The sequence below is a fragment of the Leptodactylus fuscus genome, chromosome 7 (genome assembly GCF_031893055.1).
Source record: "Leptodactylus fuscus isolate aLepFus1 chromosome 7, aLepFus1.hap2, whole genome shotgun sequence".
In the NCBI taxonomy this organism is placed as follows: domain Eukaryota; kingdom Metazoa; phylum Chordata; class Amphibia; order Anura; family Leptodactylidae; genus Leptodactylus; species Leptodactylus fuscus.
The window spans coordinates 50,186,742-50,213,090 of record NC_134271.1 but is presented as its reverse complement, the minus strand read 5'-3'; the positions used below and the strand labels follow the sequence as shown (position 1 = coordinate 50,213,090).

The window sequence follows — 26,349 nt, the reverse complement described above, 5'->3', positions numbered from 1 at the left end:
CCAAGAACCAACCAGAACTCACCTGTCTATAGACTCCAACCAATCACAGCACGTCTAAAGAAAAATGGCCGCTGCGGCTTCAGGAGGTGTGAGCATGCGCAGAAAATACAACTCACTTCCCGGCTTGTCGCGTCATGATTGGCCTTATTTTCAGCAACAGAGAGAGGAGAAGGAAACAGGAAGTGCGCGTTATAGTGCGAGAGCCTTATAACGGTAAGGGGGTTCTCTGTACATACGTATTGTGCTCGTATACATTCTAGTAATGGAGGGGAATGGACGTGTGAGCCGTAGGGGTTGGTGTGTGCAGCAGTACATGACATGTGCCCAGCCTATCATTGTGTCTACCTGCTTCTTTGTCCAGCAGATGCAGCGTGAGATGTGAGGAGAACAACGCCAGAGGTTCCCATTGCTACAGAAGACGTGGTGCGTGCACCTTATATGTCTGTCCTGTGTCTGCCGCCTGTGTGGATAGAACAGGTGCCATATTACACAGCACCTTGTATTGTATGCTGAGGATGGGCAACCTGTGGCTTCCACCTGTCATGTGCTTGTGACCTGGGCTGTGCTGCTCCTTCACTGACAAACTCTGACAGTGGCTTGAAGTCTAAGGTTGTCTCCTTGGTACCTTGATGCCCCATTTCTGATGGATGCCATTTTAAGGGCTAGTAATAATAGTGCCACATAGGGGCCCTTACTAAGAGCAGAGAGATCCCTTCATGGCCACAAACTGATAGGGCAATACAGAGCTAAGCATCATTATATGGATATGCAAAGCAGTCTTAATGAATTGGGGGTGGGGCCTGATCTGACAGGTAGGTGTGACACAGGTAGAAGCCATAAATGTCATTCACTACTACAAGGGCCATCATTGGGCGGCAGATTTAGAGCATTTGTTGCTAAGTAGGTGAATGGGGCAAATAATTCAGTTCCTCTTGCAGATCCATACACAGCACTGTTATTGATCTGAAACGCATCTGTGTGACCTGACAGACTCTATTAATGGGATAGAAACAGCTGATTAGTCTGTCTGAACAGTCATAGCCGACAGAATGACTAATGCAAATGGATCACCCTCTGTTTGCATTTGTCACCATTTGCTCTAATGTTTAAAGAAAAAAAAGGAAGTTTTTCTTTTGTCTTGTTTGTTATTGTATTAAGCAGAAAATAAAATTGTGTCCTGTGCGGTACGAGCCCTAGGCTAATACCATCTCTACTAAGATGCGGTCCATGTAGGTTAGCGCACCCATAATGAATTGTAGCTGACTGCGACTCTTTTATTTTAGTACGGTATATCTCTGATCTAATAATAAGGAAAGGGGCCCCTTTTTTAGAAGTTATGGCTTACTTTAAATTATAAGGCTACTTTAATTAAATGAATGTAAAAATCTGTGCAATATATCTTGTTAAAGAAATGTTTTCTTCATCATTTATTAAGCTACCCTCCGCCTTCTTATCTTCACTCGTTATCTGTATAACATCTGTAGCGTCACACAGAAGTCTATGGAGAGGGGATGATGAGAAGGTGACTACTTCTAGATGATTTCTAGCCTTATTCTGTTCCGTGGTAATGTGTTCTCTTGTGTTGAATTTCAGCGCTGAAAAAAAAAAAAGCCTCCTATTGACTTCAATGGGTTCTGCTAGCTTTTTATTCTGCTAGCAGAACCCATTGAAGTCAATGGGAGGCTTTTTTTTCAGCCCTGAAATTCCACACCAAATTCCTCACCATCTTCCTCTGTGTGAATGGACCCTTAAAGCTAGAACTATTTCACTCAGTGTAATGAAGAGAGCTATAAAGTTGACCTGGAGTTGTCCTTTCCCTTTAGAAAGTGATCATCACAAAGTATTAACTATGGGGCTGTCGCTGCCCTTTAACTTCCAATTCATTCCTATGGAATCTGACTGATCTGTGGAGCAGTTGACTATAGCAATCACTGAGATAGAGGTCTCCTTTCATAAATTTTTATGGAAAGAATAAAAGTTTTCATAAAGACTGTTTGCGTCATTAGAAAAATACACATGACTCTGTCAACCGTGCGTAGATTAAAGGTCAAAGAGTCAGGATTAAGCAACCCAACGTTTTGTCCAGTAACAAGTGATGCAAAATAAAAAAATAAAAACCATCAAGAATGACCTCAGTCTTCTAGCAGTACCCTTACCCACTACAACAGGTTATGGTTGGGTTCACATCTGTGGCGGAGACTCAGTCACAGTGTCTGCTGAAAATTGGCAGACGAAAAAGTTCAGTAAGTTTAACTCCTCTGTCTGGCAGTTTCAGTATAACTACAATGGGGACCATCTGTCACCATTAGTGTCCATTGTTTTAGTGTTCTGTGTGTCTGTTGTTCTGGTCCTCCAATAGACCAGAACAGCAGACACCCGGGTACAAATGTGAATATAGCCTAATTGGTATCAGAATTATAACGTGGATAAGACATGCAAGAGGGGATACAGATTAGATAAACAGAGGGATGAGAGAAGAAAGGATCCCTACATGTGGCTAGAAGACTCCAAGCTAATTAACTCTATGTTGCCAATCTACAGGGACCATACTGCTTCAGATTTAGAATCTGTTATAATGTTAGTTGTTCACCATAATCGATTTTAGCTTATTTTTGACCAGGCCTAAAGCCAGTGGCAAAACTTTCCATCTCCTTGCTATTACCAGTTTATCTGCCAGAAAAATATTATACCGTAGGTCAGTATTTTACTACCACTTTGCACATCTAAGATTGGAGAAGTATGAAGGGCTTGCTATGGGTTTTTAGTTAAATTAACACCGGTGACCGGTATAATGAAATGGTACACCTGTGTCCAGAATTGCCATACCATAGATCCCTCCTAGCAAATATAGTCCATGGACCCCCTTCCTATTCCCACATTTCCTAAAATATAGTGGGGATGCATTGGGGCACATATGAGACCACCTAGACAAGTACCAATGCAGGAGAACCTCCCAGACTGCCTCAAATATGGTCATGTTGATGGATATTCTGGCCATAGTTTCAACCATATGGGTCCAGTCAGATAAATAGTGTCCTACCCCCTCCCACTTGAGCATATATGGCAACTTGCCCAGGGAGACAGATGAGATGCCATTGATGGTCAAAATGAATGTGACTGAGCTGCAATATGGCCATTTCACCAACAGACACACCTTCACTTGCTGTGAAGAAGAAAGCCATCGTGTTTTCTAAGTCATGCACAACCTCTATTAGGATAGGCCCTTATTTTAGTAAAAGAGAACCACCCCTTTATTATCTAAAGGGAGATTCAGTCAGATAAATTATTCCTAAGAAGCGCTAGTATATTGTGCATTAAAAAAAGGTGGAATTTAATGAACATGGCCCTCAATAGAGTCAAACCTATGAGGGATCCATGAAAATGGGTGTCCCTTGGATGTACACTGGCATGAAAAATGTCCATTTTTATAGGTCTGATATTAATGAGCTATCCTAAGGATAGACCATGGATGTCTGATCTTGGACAACCCCTTTAATACATTAAAGGAGAATAAAAAAAAAAAAAACTTATAGGGGTTTCCAGGAAAGTAAATAATGACTTCTCCTTAGGATTAAAGATGAGCAGTTCCCCAAGCGATCAGCTGTTTGGTGAAGCTGTAGTGTCGGGTGGGCTCTGCAGCCTCTTCAGTACTTGTCAAGCACAGCACTGTATATTTGTGCAGCCACAGTGTTTATTTCATCTCGCCCTATTCACTTGAATGGGAGGTCACTGTGAGGTGGAAGCAGTGATCTGCCCCTGCAAGCAGCCGATCCTCGGGTGTTCTTTAGTTGATGGCTTATCCTAAGGATGGATCATCATAAAAATAATGGCCAGTCCCTGCGTAGTGGCTAGGTGCCTGGTCTGCAGCTCAGCTGTCATTAAAGTAAAAATAAAATCTGGACTATCCCTTATTTTTTTTTTTTTTCTATCTGAGAAGGTTCTAGTTTGACCACTAGCAAAAATGGCAGCCACCTTTTGTGTATAAGTCATTTGTCCTATACCAATGAGTGATGCCTTAGTTACCCAGTAGTAAAAAATTCCTTTTATTATGTGTTACTATGGCAATGGCATGTTTATTTTAGCTGATTCATAAGACTTGCCTTCGGGAGTCCTTTACAGAGTTATTCATTGATGTCATCACATCCAGTCAGAAATGGCAATGGTATGATACACTACATTCATGTACATGGCTGGACTTTGTAATAAATGATGCTTTATATATTATTGCACAGGGAATTCTTCTTCCACTTGGACTAACACTCTCTCATCTCTCCAGATCTGTATTGGGGACATGGATCCTTGTCTGAGATAATGTTGGGCACAGGACATCTCAGCACTTGAAGATTCCAGAGGAGGATGGAGAATAGTTGGATTCCAGATCATGCAGCTGCAATATGTACAGCGTTCTAGATGATTGTGCTTGCTTGGATTGCATTTTACGCTAGCAGAAGCCTTGTACAAGGTTTTCTGTCGCACTTTGGGCACCATACCGTTCATTTAAATGAACATTCTGGGACCAGTAACATGGGGAACAATTGTGTATGCAGAGAAGATAGTGAAGTGGAGGACAATGTAGACTCTCCAAGTCAACAAACTGAGAACCGTATTGCACCTGCTAGTGAATCTAGGAACCGTCCAAGAGACCCAGTAAGACCTCCTCGAAGAGGAAGGGGACCACATGAGCCACGGAGGAAAAAGCCGAATGTGGATGGCCTGGTGCTGGATACTTTGGCTGTCATTAGGACTCTTGTAGACAAGTAAGTTGGGGTTTGTCTCCTGGATCTTCCTTTTCTTTTCACATTCTGCTTATACTGATCAGGTCTTTGGAGTCAGATGGCTTATAACACCGCATTGTGTTTCTTTAATCAGTAATTCTAGATTTTCCGTCTTGCTGAAACTGGCGAATGAGATCATTATTCTTAAAGGGGTTGTCCACCTTTTCAATGTCTTATTATTAAAATAAGTCTTCAATGTTAGGTTGGTGGTGTCCAACTAGGGCTAGGGGTTTATTGGTTTGGGTTTTACTTGGCAGTTTCGGTTTGGAAGTGTTCAGTCTGAATAAAACTTCAAATATTGTAATAAGTGACGTGAACAAAGTCATGGAAACACCTGAAATCCCTTTTATTCTTTATGCAGGATAGGTGAATGGTGCTCTATAGGCATGCTGAAGCCTCCTAGCATGCCAATTTTTAGCTGTTCTTGCTGCCTTTCTCTTTTCAGCACTGCCGCCTTAGAACAAATATCATTGGTATTGAGGATTTAGAATTTGGCCTTTTGATATATTTAAAAAAAATGCATTTACCAATAATTACAGTTGTGGCTGTGCCCTCCCCAATACAGTCAAATCTATATGTTCAGTGATGATTAGTCTTATGGTATACTGTTCATGGGTGGGAGTCCTAAGGGGACGTAGTAACTATCCATACACTTGTGTTCACATCCCCAATTCCATAACCCTACTGAGGACAAGCCCTACATATCCTCATGCCAGATAAGCAGACAGTTGGCTGTGAAACATCTAAAATATTATTGCCAATACAGCAACATATATCCTAATTCGTTTTCCCAAAATAAATGTGATTTGGGGTCATCAGAGGACTTCGGCATTGGGAAATAATCTCTCAGAAATGTTGGCATCAAGCAAATTGATTACAAAGAACTAATTGAAAAAAAGGTAATGCTGACCAGGCCACCCAATGCAGTGGACTGGAGAGCGAGCAGTCAATGTCCTGCTGTAAAATGTAGCAGAGTTAACCCATCTATAGATGTATGGCATGCATGCCAGATCCAATGTGCGGCTAAGCATCCCTTCCATCCTATATCACACTGCCACTGCCCTGCCAGCAGGGGTCAGCAACCATCGGCACTCCAGCTGCTGTGAAACTACAACTCCCAATATGCTTCATTTACTTCCATGGGAGTTCTAAGAACAGCAGAGCAAGTATGTATGCTGGGAGTTCTACACTCACCGGCCACTTTATTAGGTACACCATGCTAGTAACGGGTTGGACCTCCTTTTGCCTTCAGAACTGCCTCAATTCTTCGTGGCATAGATTCAACAAGGTGCTGGAAGCATTCCTCAGAGATTTTGGTCCATATTGACATGATGGCATCACACAGTTGCCGCAGATTTGTCGGCTGCACATCCATGATGCGAATCTCCCGTTCCACCACATCCCAAAGATGCTCTATTGGATTGAGATCTGGTGACTGTGGAGGCCATTGGAGTACAGTGAACTCACTGTCATGTTCAAGAAACCAGTCTGAGATGATTCCAGCTTTATGACATGGCGCATTATCCTGCTGAAAGTAGCCATCAGATGTTGGGTACATTGTGGTCATAAAGGGATGGACATGGTCAGCAACAATACTCAGGTAGGCTTTGGCATTGCAACAATGCTCAATTGGTACCAAGGGGCCCAAAGAGTGCCAAGAAAATATTCCCCACACCATGACACCACCACCACCAGCCTGAACCGTTGATACAAGGCAGGATGGATCCATGCTTTCATGTTGTTGACGCCAAATTCTGACCCTACCATCCGAATGTCGCAGCAGAAATCGAGACTCATCAGACCAGGCAACGTTTTTCCAATCTTCCATTGTCCAATTTCGATGAGCTTGTGCAAATTGTAGCCTCAGTTTCCTGTTCTTAGCTGAAAGGAGTGGCACCCGGTGTGGTCTTCTGCTGCTGTAGCCCATCTGCCTCAAAGTTTGACGTACTGTGCGTTCAGAGATGCTCTTCTGGCTACCTTGGTTGTAACGGGTGGCTATTTGAGTCACTGTTGCCTTTCTATCAGCTCAAACCAGTCTGGCCATTCTCCTCTGACCTTTGGCATCAACAACGCATTTCCGCCCACAGAACTGCCGCTCACTGGATGTTTTTTTTCTTTTTCGGACCATTCTCTGTAAACCCTAGAGATGGTTGTGCGTGAAAATCCCAGTAGATCAGCAGTTTCTGAAATACTCAGACCAGCCCTTCTGGCACCAACAACCATGCCACATTCAAAGGCACTCAAATCACCTTTCTTCCCCATACTGATGCTCGGTTTGAACTGCAGGAGATTGTCTTGACCATGTCTACATGCCTAAATGCACTGAGTTGCTGCCATGTGATTGGCTGATTAGAAATTAAGTGTTAATGAGCAGTTGGACAGGTGTACCTAATAAAGTGGCCGGTGAGTGTAGTTCTACAACAGCTGGAGTGCCGAAGGTTGCCTACTCTTGGACTGAAGGATATGTCAACTGTACGCTATCCAGTCAGGTTTGTGAATGAGTGAAACAAAATTTACAGGGTTGACGTCGCCTATAAATAGGGGGTGTGGCATAAACAGGGGTGTGGCATAAAATGGTTCATTAACTGTAATCATGGTAAAACGTAGGGTTCGGCGATTATGACAGATATCAAAATCACAATTGATCAGACATTTTACTTTGATTACGATTAATGGACGTGCCCCTTTTCAGATATGTTTTGGCAAGAACTTGCAATTTTGTTTGGATGCATCCGAACCGGAACTGCTATTATACTCTAGGGTCTAGATTCACACGAATATGGTCCAAAATATTTGAAAAATATCTATTTTTTTTTGGTCATATGAATAGCCCCCGTTCACAATCAGGGAATTTAAATGCATCGATGTGTCTATTACTAAACTTTTATGCATGGCAAAACCATCCGAACCCTGTCCTACCATCCTGCTAACTCTTCATCTTTGGAAAAGTATAAAAACTTTTATGCAGCATCTGCTCCTGTCTGATCTCCAGAATATTTCTGATTCATCAACGTTGCGTTTGTCCAGAGACACCCCTAGTCCATGCCCCATTGACTTTTTGGTATTGATGAATCTTTAAGATACTGCATTTCCTTTCCGCATTTTGTTGACAAAAAACCAAATGAATGTTTGTAACCATTGCTTTTCAGTGACCAGGAGCCCCCATATTCTATGATCACTTTGCATGAAATGGCAGAAACAGGTACTTATTTTTCTGTTGTCGCATTTGTTTTTTATTAGTTACTTTTGGTTACCTGGCGTCTTAAAGGGGAATTCTAGCCAGATTAATTTTATGACCTGACATCTGCAGTGTCCTATAGAGAACTGCAGCCTATTCCGCACTGGTCAGAGAGAGCGCCATGTAAGTTGTACTGTCAGCACTGACTACCCAGTCTAACAGGATGTACAAATACATATATCATTTATTAATAATCACAATGGTTACAGATTAGAAATGAAGCCATTGATCGTAACACTGCAATGGATTTCATGCATGTTTTATTGCCTGCAAGAAGAAATTCATGACCTGTATGTGTATCTTCCCATATTACAGTTAATTCTCTTGCATGACACATTAGAAAGACTTTGAGTTGTTCATATTCAAACATTCTAGTACCATAAATGCACCAATTGTCATAAAGATTGTGATGTCAGTGGCCTATGTCCTGATGAAACATACGCTTTGCACTCCAGGCAAATTGATACCTTGTTATACCAAGGACAGGCCTAAGACTGTGGAGCGTGGCATAAGGATTCTGTGAACACCAAATAGAAGTTCCTTGTGTTTGTCCAGGATTTTCTGACCTATCCTATACCTGCACGATACGGGGCACAGAACTAACTGCTCTATGATCTGTGTTGTCACAGTACAGGTATCAAAGGCTGATCAGTACGGGTGCCGACTGTTGGCTTCCATCAATCAGATAATTAAGGCCTATACGAAATCCTAAATCCAAAATCCCTTTAACTGTTATCACTCAGTCCAGGTCGGGTTCAAAAACAGAAATGAATGTTATTTCCCCTTTTTAGGAGCCATTTGCTTGCAAATAAAGCCTTAGATCTGTACTATGTGAACTTAAGCTATTTATAGCATACCTCCAATTCTATTGAATAGCAAAGTGAATGTCAAATAAGCTTTGTTTTATATCTTATTGAAGGTAAATGCTACCTTCTCTTTTTAGCATGTTCTTTTCCTCCTACTCTTTACTTTGTCTGTTATTACTGTCTGTGTCGCCTTCACCCACCACCCTGCTCCATAGACTTTATTGCTAGAAGTAACTCCTCCATATCCACTTTCTGGATATATTGTATTAGTAATTGCATCTGAATGATAATAGAAACCTTTTTCTATAAAAATGTATAATACAGAGTTTCTAATATTAACCTGTAATGCTCATTTTTGGAAAGTTTCTGTATAATTGGAGGTATGCTTTAATAAAAATATATATATTGCTCCCATTGTTAAAAACCTAACTTAGTCTATTGCCTACCACAGAACATAACAGTTCTTTTTATTGGAATATACTTTAAAAAGTGCTCCTGTCCATGTACATTAGGGTTACGTGCTTGTTATGGTGCCACCTGAGTCCCTTTTGGAGCATTCACCTCCCTTTGTTGTATCCTGGGCACAGTGGGGTGGAGGAATTATAGCCTTGCTATATACTGTATATAAGCTGTATAATGTCTCTGCAGTGTTTGCTCCTCATTTGTGTTATTACTCTGAGCTCTTTGCTTTCCTATGACAGATAGTGGCTGGCTGGATGTGGTGCAGTCCCTCATTAGAGTCATTCCATTAGAAGATCCTTTGGGTCCAGCTGTCATTACATTGCTACTAGATGAATGTCCGCTGCCAACAAAAGTATGTGTCATCTCGTTATTGTCAGCCTTGAATAAATCATTGCTTGTACTTTAATGATAATAAAACCTGCTCGGGGACATGAGTGTGCCGTAATCGCTCTATAAAAACAAACCAGAATACTAGATGGGAGATGGAGGGGGAAATCTGGAACTTTTTAATATGGGTTTCACTTCCAGCTATTTATGTCCTAGAGACCTGATAAGTTTTGTTTTCATGTTATGATCGTTTTTGGGACTTTGTGTGTTTTTCAGTTTAAGGCTTATTTCCCTTTTGTAAAAAAAATGTGTTTTGCTTTCTTTGTAAGCTATTAATAATAATAATAATAATAATATTATATCCATTTCATGGACTTTGAACATTAAAAAAAATGGATGCGTGAATAGTTGCATTGAAATGAATGGGGGTGGGAGATTTAGGTTTAATCAGAGTTTATTAAGGGTTTTTCGCATATAACAATCGGGGGATTTATCAAGTCCAGCATATGGTAAAGCCCAGTGATCTGGCATAAATGTGTTGTAGAGAAGGCTATCCTACTCCTACCTTTCATTCTTTGCTTCTCCCACCGTTTCTGCAAAATTCAGTTTCTTCTCTTATGCAAATTAGGATCATGGAGCGTCGTGGACATTCCTCCAATGCTCTGAGCACCCCCCGCGTCATAACTCTACACCACCCCTTTTATGCTTCTGATCACTCCCCTCTTCCTCTTGGACAAAACTTCCGCCATTCACAGGCATCTGACACAGCACTGTTCCTATGTAAAATATCATGCATGCGCAATCTGCTCTACAACTTCAGGTTCAGGCAGAATTAACCGTGCATGCCTGAGTGTCCATTTTTTGGTGATCTGCCAAACACGTGTACTGTAGTTCTCTGGAGGACTGAGCATGCTAGGATGGCTTCACTTCACTTCTGGGTGTAGGGAGGTACTGAGCATGCAGGTGAAAGATTCCTCGTTCTCCTGTCCCTGGGAAGGAGGTGTACCATGGGTGTTTGTTCATTGAGCACCTTAGATCCTTAGATACTGTGGTGAATGTTGACCGCAGCACCTAAGTGGTTTTACACAGTGGGGAGGGGAGGAGTATAAGTAGACCAGGTTTTTTTGTTTGTTTTTTTCCTCCATTTTAATGGAGGGAAAATACACACTCTTGGTATTGCCACATCCTTAATAATCCCTAAAATAAACTTAGCACATTTATTGTACATAATAAACGCTATAAACCGTACAATTCAGATGCCAGATTTTATTTTTTTTGTTCATCTCTCCTCTCAAAACAAACAAACAAAAAGCCAGTAATAAAAACTGATCAGAAAGTCATATGTACCAAGAAAATGCAAGGTCTTATTGAAGTAAAATTTATAAAAGCTAGAATGCAGAGGGATAAGATGTTACTGGTTTAAGGCTACAGTTCTAGGTCAGTAGAACTAAGTTTTCTTAAATTGCTATAAAAGTACATTTTCAAAAAGCAATTGATAATAAATGATATAACTTTTATTTTGAAGCCAGAGTGGGTATGTTTTTACCAACTCCATCTCCAATGCCACCTGAACTCCAGATCCATGCTTTGCATGAAATGCTGGGGCTCTTGCTAACCTGGAGTGGGCTGACTTTTGCATTTTAGTAACCATAGTATATCAAGACCATTCTGTACAATCAATGGAGTATTCAATGGTTTCCTGTCACCTTCTGTCAGAGCTTTCCTGAAGCCTTCACCAGGCCTGACTGCCCAAATGGTATTGTCATGAGCATGTACAAATCTCGCAAGAAGCAAACCGTTTCAGGGTTATTTATATAGGGTATGGCTTAGGTGTGCCTGGTTTCCCAGTACAGACTGCAGTGGTGGAGGGCTTATACTGCAGCCAGCTATCTTACAGCCAGACAGGTCAGATCTGGGATAAGATTGCAGATGGCTGGTCTCCTGGGACATAGCTAAAAGATTGAAGATGGATTACAGGAATAGAGTAGATGAATAAAGGACTTCATGCTATTTTTCTTCTGTCTTTTGTGTTTCTCTTTAATGAGAATGTATTGTATCAGCAGCAGTGAGCCTTCATATCAAATCCATAGCCCTGTGATCTAGTTGCGGTCTACGTCCATAGTCTGAATCTTAGAAGTTGACTTGATGCTAAGAGACGCCACTTGTCTTACAATTTGTTAATGAGCCATATATTTTACAGGATGCCCTACAGAAGCTGACAGAGAAATTAAATCTAAGTGGGGCAACGGCGATCCAAGATGCCAGTAATCCTGCCAAACACCGGAACACAACTGCTGTATTAGGATGCTTGGCTGAGAAATTGGCAGGTGAGTGTTTATGTCCTTACTAAACCCAGAGAACACAACTTAATCTGCCCTTAATTCATCTTACTCCCCTGTCCTTACATGTCAGGAGATGGTTGGGCAGATACAGATGTTTCTTGTTGGCTATAAAGATTACAAAATCATTGCAAAATAAAAACACAACCCCCCCCCTGAAATCCTGAATGTATGTAACTTGCTAATTGCTATTAGCTAAAAGCTAATTGGTCGGTATTGATCACTAGGACCCCCAGTACCCTTGCACTCCCCCCCCCCCTTTCCTTCAAATGAATGTAGAAGCTTTATCCCAAAGCTTAAAGGGAAAGTCTCTAACATTGATGGCATATCCTGGGTGTCAGTGATTCTTAGTATTGTTTACATAACTTTAGCTGCACTGCTAACTTGATGTACAAACTGTAGCATAGTTTACTATAGAACAGCGGCTTGAACTATGTAAACCATATTAAGAGCCGTGCTGTTGGGGTCCTGGGTGTCAGACCCTCCCTCGCAGATATTATATAATGTATAACCTACTGCGGATAGGTCATCAATATTAGAAACTGGATCACTTCCTTTAACCGCATTTTTTTTTCTTCTTTTTATAGAATATTTTCTATTGACATGGCTGTATGAGGGCTTATTTTTTGAGCGTCAATCTGTATTTTTCAATGGCTTTTTAGGGATGCAAATAACTTATTGATAAACTTTCATTAACTCTATTTCTGCCATAGTTGTTTGCATTATAAATTTAGTGCCATTCACCATGCAGCATAAATACCTTTATATGGGTCAGTGTGATACATAAGGTTTTAAATATAGATGCAAATCCATCAGGTTCAACATGTCTTTGCTGTAGGTGTTATAAGAGGACATCAATTAATACCACGTTAGGGGACAATTCCTTTCAATTTCCAAATTTCATAATAATCTTTGGATCAGTCTTCTATCTCTCAAAATCTGTTTTCTGTAAAAATCGAAATGAGGATTAATTGTACAGTTTACCCTGATTACAAATAACGATAGTCCCCTTTGTACATTCCCCGCCCCCACGTATATGTCATGCCATGCCACTGAATTTTGTTTTCAGTTATTCTTATATCAGCAATCTTCATTAGATAATCTATAGTTAGTGACCTATCCCTTAGTCAGTGTGAGGATGTCATGGAGGCAAAATAATTGTAATTATCAATGTGAGCAAGTTCACACCCATTGAGCCGTCTTTCAGTTTTGGGTATTCTGTGATCATTTGCCCAGTTCAGTTTTAAGAAATCTATAGAGTTTTGTATCGGCAGCAAAGACTGACTTTACTTTTTTCCTATTCACAAGATTGAGACTAAGGAGAATTGGTCTTAACACCGATTCTTATGTTACCCCACTACTGATTTTAGCCTATTCTGAATATACTCTATGCTTTCTGGGTTTCTTTACCCATGTGTATGTATAATCCCCTAGTCCTCACATCTGTAGGTTTAGGATAAGGCTGTTGTGTGGTGCAGTATAAATACTTTTGCAAAATCTAGGTGTATCACATCAGCCACGTGACCAATATCTAGATTTGTACTTGTCTCCTCATAGAAACATTTCTGCAACAAATGATTATCTTGTGATACAATGTTAAAATATAATCTAAATCTATAGTTACCGTGTGACTACTATGCATGTAGGCTGCCTCCCCTGACTATCTGAAGCACTACTAGCTAGGGTTGTGCTGGATAAGCTTTATATCTTTAAGTTATGCTATAAATTTTAAATCTGTTGGCGCCATCAATTTTGAAAGGATGGATTACTCCTTTTAAAGTAAAACATAAATATATACTTTATTTATTTATTTTAGGTCCTGCTAGTATCTCTCTGCTTGGTCCTGGTATATTGGAATATTTGTTAGAAAGTCTGGTAAGTAAGCATGGATGCTAAGTGCAAGGATGTGATGACATGGTAGTGTAATGATTTGCATGCAGTGTTTGTCAGTGTTCTTGGTATAACTATTTCAGTGTCAAAGCACGTCTTCAAGTGAAGTCTTAGACTGACTCTTAGGACTGGTGCTTAAAGGGTACCTGATTTTTTTATGAAAAGTTGAAATATGTTCAGGGTCTTTCTAGGCAGTCTGTTCTATGACTGTATAAGGGCTAGTTCACACGGGGCAAGTGACCGCGTATTTTGGTCCTGATTTTGAAGCAGGAAGGCGTAGGCCCGAATGAATGGGTCTAGTCTGGAGGGTGCTGTCGTGAGGCGGTCAGCTGCGGAATCCGCCTGAAGAAAGGGCAGCTCGCTTCTTTTTTCCGTGAGCAGGAATCAACCGGTCATGGAAAAAAAGTTTAGCGGTCTGCATAGAACTCTATTGTGAGGGGGCGGATTTTGAGGTGGATTCGGCGTCAAAATCATCCCCCTCTTGCCCCGTGTGATCGAGCCCTAAGCCTTCACACATAAGTATCTTATCAGTTTTTCTGCTGCTAATCACTTCATGGCTGAAACACATTTTACATTTGTCTCTGAGGCTATTGGCATGTACAATAAGGGGCAGTCTGCCCCCCCATCCACTACGGATATTGTTCCACTATACTGACTAGAGTAACTATGAAATTGCCAACAAATACCTGAGAAAAGCCCAAGGGAAAAAGCTATGAGCACAGTCAGACTTGCTTGCTGTCTATGAGTAATATCCCATCTGTAACCACACAAGCAGCCAGATTCACATGCTTCATGAAATAAGATTAAAGAGGACCTTTCATCAAATCGGGCCCATGCAGTTTTATATACTGCTGGAAAGCTGACAGTGCGCTGAATTCAGCGCACTGTCGGCTTTCCCGATCCGTGCCTGGTGTAAAGCGCTATCGGTCCCGGTACCGTAGCGCTTTAGTGTCAGAAGGGCGTTTCTGACTGTTAGCCAGGAACGTCCTTCTGCCTCGCGGCGCCTATCGTGCTGTACTGTGGAGCGGGGAGGAACGCCCCCTCCCTCTGCTCACACAGCTCGTCCATAGACGAGTGTTATCAGGAGAGGGAGGGGGAAGTTCCTCCCCGCTCCACAGTACAGCACGATAGGCGCTGCTGGGCAGAAGGACGTTCCTGGCCAACAGTCAGAAACGCCCTTCTGACACTAAAGCGCTACGGTACCGGGACCGATAGCGCTTTACACCGGGCACGGATCGGGAAAGCCGACAGTGCGCTGAATTCAGCGCACTGTCAGCTTTCCAGCAGTATATAAAACTGCATGTGCCCGATCTGATGAAAGGTCCTCTTTAAGTAGTTTGAGAAGTTGGTGACCATTTAAAGCAGATGATGCTTAGTTCTCTGGGAACCAGCGTGCTGTAGTATTTCAGCTAGAAGTTACAAGGCATGGTAGAACAAAGTACTGTTGATGTGATAGAAAGCCCCTATTTCATTCCAGCACCTGTGATTCTGCTTCTCTCTCCCTTCCTCAGCCCCTATAAAATTCTATAGATATGTGTAATCAGATTCATATGTGACCATTTATATCTTATTCTAAAAAAGCTGGGTAATTGCCCATATGGCTGCTAGAAATTCAAGTATAAGATTCCTGTGACCTGGTTTGTTGAGTGTCTTGTTTTCTCTGCTCTAGAATTTCAGATTTCATCCCATGGTCATTCTGTTTGCACTTATTGCACTGGAGAAGTTTTCACAAACAAGTAAGACCTCTTCTATGACTAGGGGGGAATAAGTGGGGGTTATGACTTTTATATCATCATTGGTTAATTGCTGACTTATTCTTCTAGGTGAAAATAAAATGACTGTTTCCGAGTCTCATATAAGCGACCGTCTTCTCCTGCTTGAGACGTGGACAAATAACGGCGACTTCTTAAAGCGTCAGGTGGGCTTCTGTGCCCAGTGGAGTTTAGACAATTTGTGTAAGTGGGTTTGACGCCCTGTAATTCTCATATTGTAAATAATATTGAGGGAGTAACCAGTGTATGTTATTCCACCAATGAATCTGTCATTAATCTGGTTTTGTTTCAGTTCTAAAAGAAGGGAGACAACTGACGTATGAAAAAGCAGACTTGGCGCCTATTAATGCCATGCTGAACAGCAACGATGTGAGCGAGTACCTCAAGATTTCCCCGTATGGATTAGAAGTAAGGATTCTATTAGCGGTTGTAGAAAGAGTTGTAAGAAGAATAGTTTTCATGTTTTATTGTTGCATTAGCTGTCCCATATGCAGATGTCTTGTACTAATCCTTTTTCCTGCAGGCCCGGTGTGATGCTTCCTCCTTTGAGAGTGTTCGCTGCACGTTCTGTGTAGACTCTGGTGTTTGGTATTATGAAGTAACTGTCATTACCTCTGGAGTTATGCAGATAGGATGGGCGACCAAAGACAGCAAATTTCTCAATCACGTAAGTTGTTTTGCCGATGCAAAGGACACTTGGGTTCTTCACTGCAGCTCTATTCACTTTCTGCCTCCTCTACTCTATGGTTTAAGAACCATAGATGTTGGGTAAAATTGGGCAATGTTTTCTACTATAAACAAAAATAACCATATATGGGGCTACTAATAAAATTTGGAAATGCTAATTCATTGCAGAGCAGTTAAGTATTTCAGTTTACATGAAATTAAAGGGGTTTTGTGGCCCGGCTGCCAGAATGGGAAAGCGTTCTACATTGATGTCTGACTGAAGCTTGCAGCATTACTGGCTATATGGCTTCTAACCTTCTCCCACTCTGTTTTATGTGTTTATGTAGGAAGGTTACGGCATCGGGGATGATGAGTATTCATGTGCATATGATGGCTGCAGGCAGCTGATCTGGTATAACGCAAAAAGTAAAGCTCACCAACATCCCTGCTGGAAAGAAGGTAAATCTCCTGAAACAATACCTTGAAACATTTTACATGGCCTCCAAGCAGCAGAGATGGTGGTATGTGGAAAGGCCAGCAAGCTGGGGAGCCGAATACTGCAAATGATATGGGCACGTTTATTAAAAATACAGCTCTTGATGCCATGGGAGTTGCTCCGTGCGTAAATGTTACAGCTGCAACTAATGCCATACTATACATTCCCCCATGTATAAACTGAACTTGTCACATCACATAACCCATAAAGCTAAGGCCCCATGTTGCGGAAACACAACATTTTTTATTTATTTATTTATTTATTTATTTAGCAGATTTTTGAGCCAAAGCCAGGAGTGGGTTGAGCAGTAGGTAGAAGTAGCCATTCTTGGCTTTGGCTTATAAAAAAAAAAAAAAAAAACGCAGGAAAATCTGCAACAAATAAAAGCGGTCGCGGCTTTCCCCTCCTATGTCGGCTCAAATGAATGAGCCGACACAGGAGGGTGCTGCCGCTAGGTGGAACCCGCGGCCCAGAGCGCCACGGTTTCCGCCTGAAGATAGGACATGTCCCTGCTTTTCTCCGCTAGCAGCAGCCCGCCGCTAGCGGAAAAATGAAGCCCGGCGGTCTGCATAGACCACCATTGTAAGGGGGTGGATTTTGAAGCGAAATCTGCTGTCAAAATCCGCCCCTTTGCCCACGTGTGAACGAGCCCTTATTATATACCATTCTGACGTGGCATCCAGCTCCTGATCAGACCCGAATGAATGGGCCTAAACCAGAGCGTGTCTTGATCTGTGGATGCTGCGGAAAGATAGGTCATGTTGCTTCTTATTTTTGCTACTGGCTAACTGGGGGGGAAAAAAAGCATGCGTCTCCCATTGAAGTCAATGGGGGCCAGTATTACACTCGGATTCTGCGTCAAAATCTGCATGCAAAAAAACTGTGTGAACATATAGTCAATCTCCCCTTGTTTTTGCTCTATTGATGCAGCTGTATTGCTTATAAATTTACATCTTCATATTGTATACAGTATCTTTCTATTCCTTTATCCTCACATATGTGTTTTGTTTTGTAGGAGACACTGTTGGCTTTTTATTGGATTTACATAAAAAGTTAATGATCTTTTCTCTTAATGGGAACCAGCTTCCACCTGAGAAGCAAGTTTTCTCTTCCGCCACGTAAGTGCTTTGCTTTCTTCAGGATTCTCATATAGTCAAGTCACATTATCAGGAGTACTGGCTGTGTTCAGCACAGACAGTAGTTAGATGGGGCAGGGAGTGACTCAGTAAGGTGCTGGTAGGTTTTCTTGGGTATCTGGAGACATGCTGTCTGCAGTGCATCCCACATTTGTTGGTGGGTGTATGGGGGGAGGATCTATATAATGAACATTACAATCAAAGTGGTCCCAACTGGGTTCAACAAAAAAAAAAGAGAAACTCCGAGCAGCACATCGTGCAATATGGCCAAAAGGCCGCTCACCTTGTGGTGTTGTGAGATAGATCTAACTTGGCAGGCGAGTGAAGCAGCATTGCTGAAGCAATATATTTAGGAAAACTCTTGAATTTACATAAGCTAGCAGTATAGATGGGATTTTTGAGATGAAAATACCCCTTATACCCTGAAATGCTGGAACACCTGTGGGATCCCTCCTATTAGTGTGGGACAGTCTTAAGGTGATATCTGGACACAAACAAAAGGCTGGCCCGCAGATAGTAGGTGACAGGAAGTGGCTTAACGAGCTTAATCTGTTCTTCAATAGATTTGACTCCAAGCCAATGGTCCCTTCACCAGCATGTCAGTCAACCCCCCTCACCTCACACACCAAGACTCAACCCCCACCGACCTGCTGTCAACCGCAATCTGACTATCTGATCCTCAAGGAGTCTCAGGTGTGTAGGGAAATCAAGAGGGTTAAAGCAGACAAGGCCAGAGGACCTGATGGAATAAGCGCAAGAGTTCTTAAAATGTGTGGTGACCAGCTGGGTGGTATCATTACACACATGTACAATATGAGTCTAAAGCTGGGAGTGGTGCCTCAACTGTGGAAGACATCTTGTGTGGTACCAGTACCAAAGAAACCCAACCCGATCGACTACAATGACTACCGACCTGTAGCAGTGACATCCCACCTGAAGGTCCTAGAGAGACTGGTCCTGACACACCTACGCCCCTTAGTGAGCTCCGCTCTGGACCCCCTCCAGTTTTCCTATCGGCCGGGCATTTGGGTAGATGACGCCATCATCCACCTTCTGCACAGAGCTCTCTCTCACCTGGAGAAACCCGGGAACACTGTGAGAATAATGTTCTTTGATTTCTCCAGTGCGTTCAACACCATTCAGCCAGGGCTACTGAGGGAGATGCTGAACCTTGGTGGTGTGGACCATCACCTGTCCTACTGCTCTATATTACTGTCCCTCTGTCCCATTGCTTAGGGGCCTTTATCTAGAACAGACAGTGAAGCCCTGGCTAGAGATGAAATTCTCCTAAAGTCTTTTTCTGCCATATTGTAAAAGAATAAAACGCAAATATTTTCCTAAAGCTGGAGCTGTAATGCAGAATAAGACAAGCCGCCCTACAAGGTGCGGTGATTAGTTTGATACTGATTTTCCTGCGGTCAGACACCGTTATAAATAATATATGGAGTTCTGTTCTCCCATAGTGACTGCTATGTGCTCTATGTAATACAATTTGCATTGCTAAGCCTATTCTGTTCTCTTCTCCTTAGGTCTGGGTTTTTTGCAGCAGCAAGTTTCATGTCATATCAGCAGTGCGAGTTTAATTTTGGAGCCAAGCCCTTCAAATATCCACCCGCAAATAAATTTAGCACTTTTAATGAATATGCTGTGTTGGCTCCTGAGGAAAAGGTCATTTTGCCAAGGTAGTAATGTGTATTCATCCATGTAAATATTATACCAGGTCTACCATAAACATGCATTCTTGGGTGAGGGGAGAAGGGATTAACCTTATGGCGGTGGTCTCTCTCCAGCAGGGACAAAGGAATGGGCATGGTTACACTGGTACACATTAGCCTCTTCAGGACAGTTTTCACTTATGCTTACAGTGTTGCCATTCTAATTTAGGGGCAGTTCATTGCGGCAGCCAATCACAGAGCTCAATGGTGAACTCTACACAACCAACATGTCACAGTAGACTTCAGCAGTGGTGTTCCGTTTGTGTAGTGGGGACCATTGCCCTCAAATGGTGTATGAGACATCAGCATTGCCAGAGTGCTGGCACCAAAGCTTACCAGGCAGCCAATATGGGAATTGAAGGGTACGTTTGTTTGGTTGGTTTTTCCCACGTAGTCCAACACTTTGCTGTATTAAAGCAGTGTTTTAGATGACCTGGACACAACCATTAATGTTCAAACTGGATTATTTATTAAGGAGTTAAGAGCATGGTCTTCATAAGTAATGATAGATTCATTCCTTTTTTTCTTCTCCCTCCCCCCCCCCCCTCTTTTCTCTCTCCCCAGGCACAGACGCTTAGCACTGTTGAAACAAGTCAGCATTCGCGAGAACTGTTGTACCCTTTGCTGTGATGAAGTCGCAGACACAGAACTTAAGCCTTGTGGGCACAGGTCAGTCACTTCACCTGTGAGAGACCACATTGGTTGGAAACTGCCCGGCAGAGGTCCAAATTAAAGTGACAGTCATTACAAAGCTAATATTTTGAGAGCTGAGGGACAATAATCTACCAAATAATCATAGTTCAGCTTCAGAGGTAGGGGGTAAGATTGGCATTCCTCAGCTTGCCTTGCTGATACTTCAGACTGTTGGTCACATGACCAACTTTGCTCTACTCTGGACTTGCAGCTGATGTAGAGCAGAGTCTGTGACCTCATGAGGACTTCCAGACCTCCTTCTGTTCCCCTGTGCCCAGATTAGCTTTGCAGAGTTCAATAATCTATACACTAAGCATGGATACATTTTTGTATCCCCACATGATCCCTTTAAAGCAGGGGTCTCAAACTTGCGGGCCAACTGCGGCCCAAGGGACGATAGTTTGCGGCCCCTGCGCAGCTCCCTGCATGTCCCGCTATGTCCCTTTAGTCAGTGTTTTACTTAAAATTTCCTCCGATCACTCCCCCACTCTTATCATAGCAATAGAAAGTGATTGGTGGAAAGCTAGATGGAAGGGGGACATGAAAATGGGGGCAGATGAAGGGGGATATGAAATTGGGGGCAGATGAAGGGGGATATGAAATTGGGGCAGATGGAGGGGGGACATAAAAATGGGGTAAATGAAGGGGGATATCAAACTGGGGAAGAAATGGTGGGGAGAGATGAAACTGGGGGTAGATGAAGGGGGGCACTTAAACTGGGGACAACTGGAGGGGGCAGTAAAGCGTGAGAGTAGCTGGAGGGGGGACCTCCTCTGCCTCTAGTTGTCCCCAGTTTATTGTCACCATCCAGCTACCCCTACGGTTTAATGTCTGCTTCTAGCCTCCCGAGTTTACTGTCCCCCTCTAGTTGCCCCCAGTTTAATGTCCCACTTCAGCTGCCATTAATTTATTGCCCCCCCTCCAACTACCCCCCACTGTTTTATGTCCCCCTCCAGCTGCCCCAGTTTCATGTCCCCTCTAGTTTCCTCCAGTTTAAACTGGGGCACCAGGAGAGGGACTTAAAGGGGCTCTATCACTGGGAAAAGTCATTTTTAACTAATCACATCCTTGCATAGCCTTTAGAAAAGCGATTTCACACCTATCTTTAGTATGTAGATTGCCTCAGTGGTTTCTGAAGAAGTCCGTTTTTATTCATATGCTAATGAGCTTCCAGCCAGCTCAGGAAGTTCCCAGCAGCCTCCTCTCTCCTATTATCTCCTATGTGTGTGAGGCAAACAGGAAGCTGAGTCATCATCAACATCAGCAGTCTCCCATAGGAAACAGGAGAGGAGTGCACGATGTATCGTGCACCAGTCTAATTAGCATATGAATAAAAACAGACTTATTCAGAAACCACTGAGGCAATCTATATACTAAAGGTAGGGGTGGAATAGCCTTTCTAAAGGCTATGCAAGGATGTGATTAGTTAAAAAATGACTTTTCCTAGTGATAGAGCCCCTTTAATACTATGGGGCAGTTGGAAGGGAACATTATAATGTGGGGAGATATAATGTATGGGTGACTATAGGAGGATTATACTGTGTAGGGGCACATGAAAAATGAGTAAGAATGGGCGGAGAGATCATAAAATTGGGCGGCGCTAAATTTGCTGCGGCGAGCATAGCCTGTGGAAAACCTGATGCGGCCCAGCCTCACCCAGACTCTACCTCCAGCGGCCCCCGCGTAAATTGAGTTTCCGACCCCTGCTTTAAAGGAAGTGAAGGAAGCAGTATGGTTAACATAACCTTAAAATGTGCCCAGGACCAGACCGTATAGCGGACAGTAATACAGGCATTAGGAGAAGAAAACGGCAGTGAAATAGTAACATGAAGTAGTATTGTCTAGGACTAGAATACTTATATGTTACTATTTCACAGTTTGGTCTTTTGCTTCTAGATTCCGGCTCATTGTGCAGTGAGAAATGCTAAGGGTTAACAGGACTTCTGCTGTACAGATATACATATGATCAGTAACACATATAGCACCATAAGAAGCCTGTATTTGGCTCCTTATTATGCCAGCTGTCACTTTGATGATCCATATCCTCTTGTCTACACTTTGGGATCCACTGTCTCAAATGGTGACTTGATGTAACAAGCTGACATTTGTATACAGATTTTAAAAAACCCTCTAAATTGTATCGGTAGTCTGCATAAAATTATATATGTAAAACTTGTGATGGGGCATTTATATTGGGTCCATGAAGGAAATTGTAATATATGACCGGATTTGGGAATCACAAGAATACATCAGATTGAAATATAGATTGCAGAACAAAGGTTCCTGTGACCACAAGAGCTTGCCATGCAAGTAAAAATATGAAAGGTTCCAATGACTGATAGCACGCCTCTCTCCTCTGTGGGATTTTGGCCTTCAGGATGCAAAAGAAGGCCTGGAAGTAATACTATGGGAAAAGGCAAATGGTGTTTTGAGAAGACAGATCAAAACCATTCTTTGATCATTAATGGGGGACAACAGTTTCAGGGTACGTCGGGGAGGGAGACGAAAGTTGGGGTGATTTGGTGGTATATGAACATGTACCGTATTTTTCGGACTATAAGACGCACCAGGTTTTAGGTTTTTTAGGTTTTAGAGGAGGAAAATAGGGAAAAAAAAAATTGGAAGCAAAAAATGGTAAAATATTTAATATATGGGAGTTGTAGTTTTGCAACAGCTGCAAGGCCACATTGACAGGTGACCCTGCAGCTGTACGGGGACGCATAGAGTGGGTTTTTTTTTTGCGGGGCCAGAAGTACTTTTTAGTTTACCATTTTGGGGACTATCTATTGCTTAGATCACCTTGTATTGAAAAAAAACCCGGTGGTTTATGATATATGATTTTCTACTTTTATATATATATATTCTAGGGACAGGAGGTGATTTAGAACTTTTATTTATCTCATATTTTTATTATATATTTAAAAAAAAAAAAAAAAAAAAAAAAAAAAAAAGCTTTACTATTTTATTCCCCCCTGGGGGCTTGAACCTGCGGTCACTTGATTGCAAGTCCCATAGACGGCAATACAACTGTATTGCCGTCTATGGGACATTCTGTCTATTAGTATTACGGCTGGTCATAGACCCAGCCACAATACTAATATAGCAGTGACAGGCCCGGGAGCCTTATTAGGCTCCCGGCTGTCACCCGAACAGGTCAGCTCTTGCGATATCGCCGCACAGGAGCCGGCCTGCAACTTCACAGGTATGGGGCCGGTGGGGACCGGCCCCGGGGAAGAAGGGGCCGCTGATACAGACCCGGCATCCGCTGTACTAGAGAGGCGGATGCCGGCAAGGGATAGACTCCATCACAGGTGCTGGGGCCTGAGACATCGCTGCGCTCCCCTGCCCTGCATGAAGCCAACGGCGGGGGGACGGAGGAGCGGAATAGCATCGCCCCTGCTGGCTTCATGCAGGGCAGAGGAGCGCAGCGATGTCTCAGGCCCCGGCGTCTATCCCTTGCCGAAATCCGCCTCTCTATTACGGCGGGTGCCAGGCACCACATTCGGACTATAAGACGCACCCTTCTTTTCCCCCCAAATTTGGGGGAAAAAAAGTGCGTCTTATAGTCCGAAAAATACGGTAGGTTTGGGATCATGTGGTGGGAGCTGAAGGTCTAAGAACAAGAGGAGGTATGAGGGATCTATAAGCAGAAGTAGTCTGGGAGGTGTAGAGGGAGGAGGAAGGAACTCTGCATAGATGATAGATAATATAAAAATATATATTACTGGTCATGGCTTACTCCTTACCATTGTTTGTGTATGGGGGTGGTAGGAACGTTTTTATTGTCAGGGGTCTGTAGTGGCATGTGTTGTTGGGTGTGGGGAGTATGTTCAAAAGGCGGAAAGATTCAGCTTCCAATTTCTAAAGCTGAATTTTATCCGCTAGGAAAAATTCCACCATGCGAACATTTGGAACTTGCCAGGTGGAATTTTCCTTCTCCCATTCACTTCAGTGGGAATTCTCAGGTGGAATCTGGTGAACCAACATGACTCTTATTTATTTTATTCATTCTGCTAGAGGGAAAAGAAAAATAATTGGTGTCTGCCTCCCATTGAAATCAAAGAGGTGGAGTCCGCCTCAAATTCCAGTGTGAACATACCCTTATGGTTTGCTTAACGTCTTACTAAACGTTTCATTCTATCTATACTGTACTCTTCCCCGCCCTGTGCTTTTTTTTGTTTCCTGTCCCCCTTGAACCCACATGTGGGGATTATTTAACACCATAAAATTGTTAATATAGGAATCACTGAGTTTCTTTCTTTGTGTGTTTGCAGTGATCTTTGTATGGAATGTGCACTTCAGCTGGAAACTTGTCCATTGTGTCGACAAGAAATAAAGACTCGTGTCCGCCAAATTTCTCACATCTCTTGACCTCTGTGGCGTAAATATGGGATTTTTTTTTTTTTTTAAGGCACTGTCTAAAAGCAGGCATTTGCAAGTCTTTTGTATTCGCTTCAGAGGAGAGAAAATGGCCATATCTTACAGCTGTGTGTGAATGATGAAGAGCTCAGTACATAGACTGAAGTGCAACAGAAATTCTGCTGGTAACCGAACCCTGTAGAGCGTAACATATGGGATACATCTGGGCTTAGAGCAGTTGCACAATGATGGACAATGCATTCATCCCTTAAGGTACTTGTGGAACTGGACCATCACATCTGGGATATTTTCATCTATTTTGGCAGCAACTCCACCCATTCTAGGTTCAGATCATGACCTTGTTGGATAGCCACGGCCATTGCAGTAACATTATCTCGCCAGCAGGCACCTGAAATGCTATTTTGTCAATGTTTTGCTCCATTTAATTTTGGAAAAGGGTTTGCACTATAGTTATGCATCAATGTATTTGCAAAAACTGTAACTAATTGTACCATACTGCAAAATGTCTATTTTTGCCAGACAAAATACAGTATTTGACCATTGTTTTCTATTCATGTGGCCTTCTGCTGGTCAGTCATTTTCCTTATAAACTGTGGATTGTGAGTATTTGTGATTTATGTAAATCAACCTTTAGGGCTTAATTTATATTCCAAAGAATATTTGGTTAACTTACAGGATAATGCAATATGCAGGTGTAAATGTACAGAGTTTTGTAATGTGTGCACAGTAGTGAGTTAAAGAATTGGAAAGTCTTTTACTATATTTATAATTTGATATGACCAAGCGGACCATGTGACCAGTTCTGTCTAAGACAATGAACGTTTAGTATGCCAGCTGTTGCCAAACTACCGCCATCGGGCTACGTAAGTAGTTTGTCCACAGCTGGATTAACATTTCAGTCTGTCACCTGTTAATAAAGGAGAAAAGTTTGTATAAATGAATGTTCTGTAAATGAAGAATTACCAGAATTTAACAGTGTTGTAATCCAGTACATGTTGTACCAGAGCGTTTACGTTTGGCCCTGTTAATACACATAGGCGAATGTCAAGTAAAGATTTACAAAGTAAAGGTCTTCAAATAGTCCAAAGAACCATTATTTCTATAACCAACAAAAGTAGAAGTGCATTAACCCTAGCACACAAGGTTCTGTTTCCTCAAAGCCCTCGTGTTTTCCTGAAGCATTGCAAAAACCACCTCAGGCTAAGGCCCCACGTAGTGAAATCCATTTTATTTTTTTAATGTTCCTCTCACTTCCTGCTGTGCTGACATTTCACCAGAGTAGTAGTTTGAATTCGCTGTAGGACCTGGCATGACGTCATCCCAGCCCCATCAGCAGCTCACCTGGATGGGTGCCTCTTCTCTATGTGGGCGGAGCTATCGGCCAGCGTCCACAAGAACATGGCGGCTCTCAGAGCTCCAGAGCGTCCTGAACCAGCGCCTGTACTCTGGGGCAGCGAGAAGTATGTACGCTGCCCTGCCCGTGTGGGCTTACCACAGAACCGCAGTGCTCTGCCGTGGCCGGACAGGGGATCGCCTGCGCCGCGGTCTGGAACGCCGGTTCTGCCTGCTGTCCCGTGGTGGCTGCGGCCTCTGCGTGTCCATCGGGGATGTCTGCTCAGGGCTATCTACAGTGTCATTCGGCCGTGGGAGAAGG

The 26,349-nt window shown here is 42.6% G+C and overlaps 1 protein-coding gene across 2 annotated transcripts; it reads left to right on the top strand.

Moving 5' to 3' along the window:
- Positions 1-113: 113 nt before the first annotated feature.
- Positions 114-25,799, top strand: RSPRY1 (ring finger and SPRY domain containing 1). 2 transcript variants are annotated; one of them, XM_075281873.1, is made up of 16 exons: positions 114-213; positions 362-423; positions 4,277-4,757; positions 7,925-7,977; positions 9,521-9,633; positions 11,809-11,935; positions 13,764-13,822; positions 15,507-15,573; positions 15,661-15,792; positions 15,902-16,017; positions 16,133-16,276; positions 16,623-16,734; positions 17,787-17,889; positions 19,437-19,589; positions 20,187-20,291; positions 24,590-25,799. In XM_075281873.1, exons 3-16 carry the CDS (start codon positions 4,411-4,413, stop codon positions 24,684-24,686), a joined length of 1,728 nt encoding a protein of 575 aa, XP_075137974.1. In that variant the 5' UTR covers positions 114-213; positions 362-423; positions 4,277-4,410; the 3' UTR covers positions 24,687-25,799. The 2 variants fall into 2 exon arrangements, with proteins under 2 accessions (XP_075137974.1, XP_075137975.1); XM_075281874.1 differs by having other exon boundaries at positions 129-213; positions 365-423.
- Positions 25,800-26,349: the final 550 nt, after the last annotated feature.

What these genes read in the sequence shown, in the direction of transcription:
- RSPRY1 (XM_075281873.1), top strand. Translation starts at nt 4,411, where the DNA reads ATGATTGTGCTTGCTTGGATTGCATTTTACGCTAGCAGAAGCCTTGTA. An exon ending in ATTAGGACTCTTGTAGACAA is followed by an intron (nt 4,758 to 7,924) that starts GTAAGTTGGGGT and finishes ATTGCTTTTCAG; the next exon opens with TGACCAGGAGCCCCCATATT. An exon ending in GTGGAGTTTAGACAATTTGT is followed by an intron (nt 15,793 to 15,901) that starts GTAAGTGGGTTT and finishes GTTTTGTTTCAG; the next exon opens with TTCTAAAAGAAGGGAGACAA.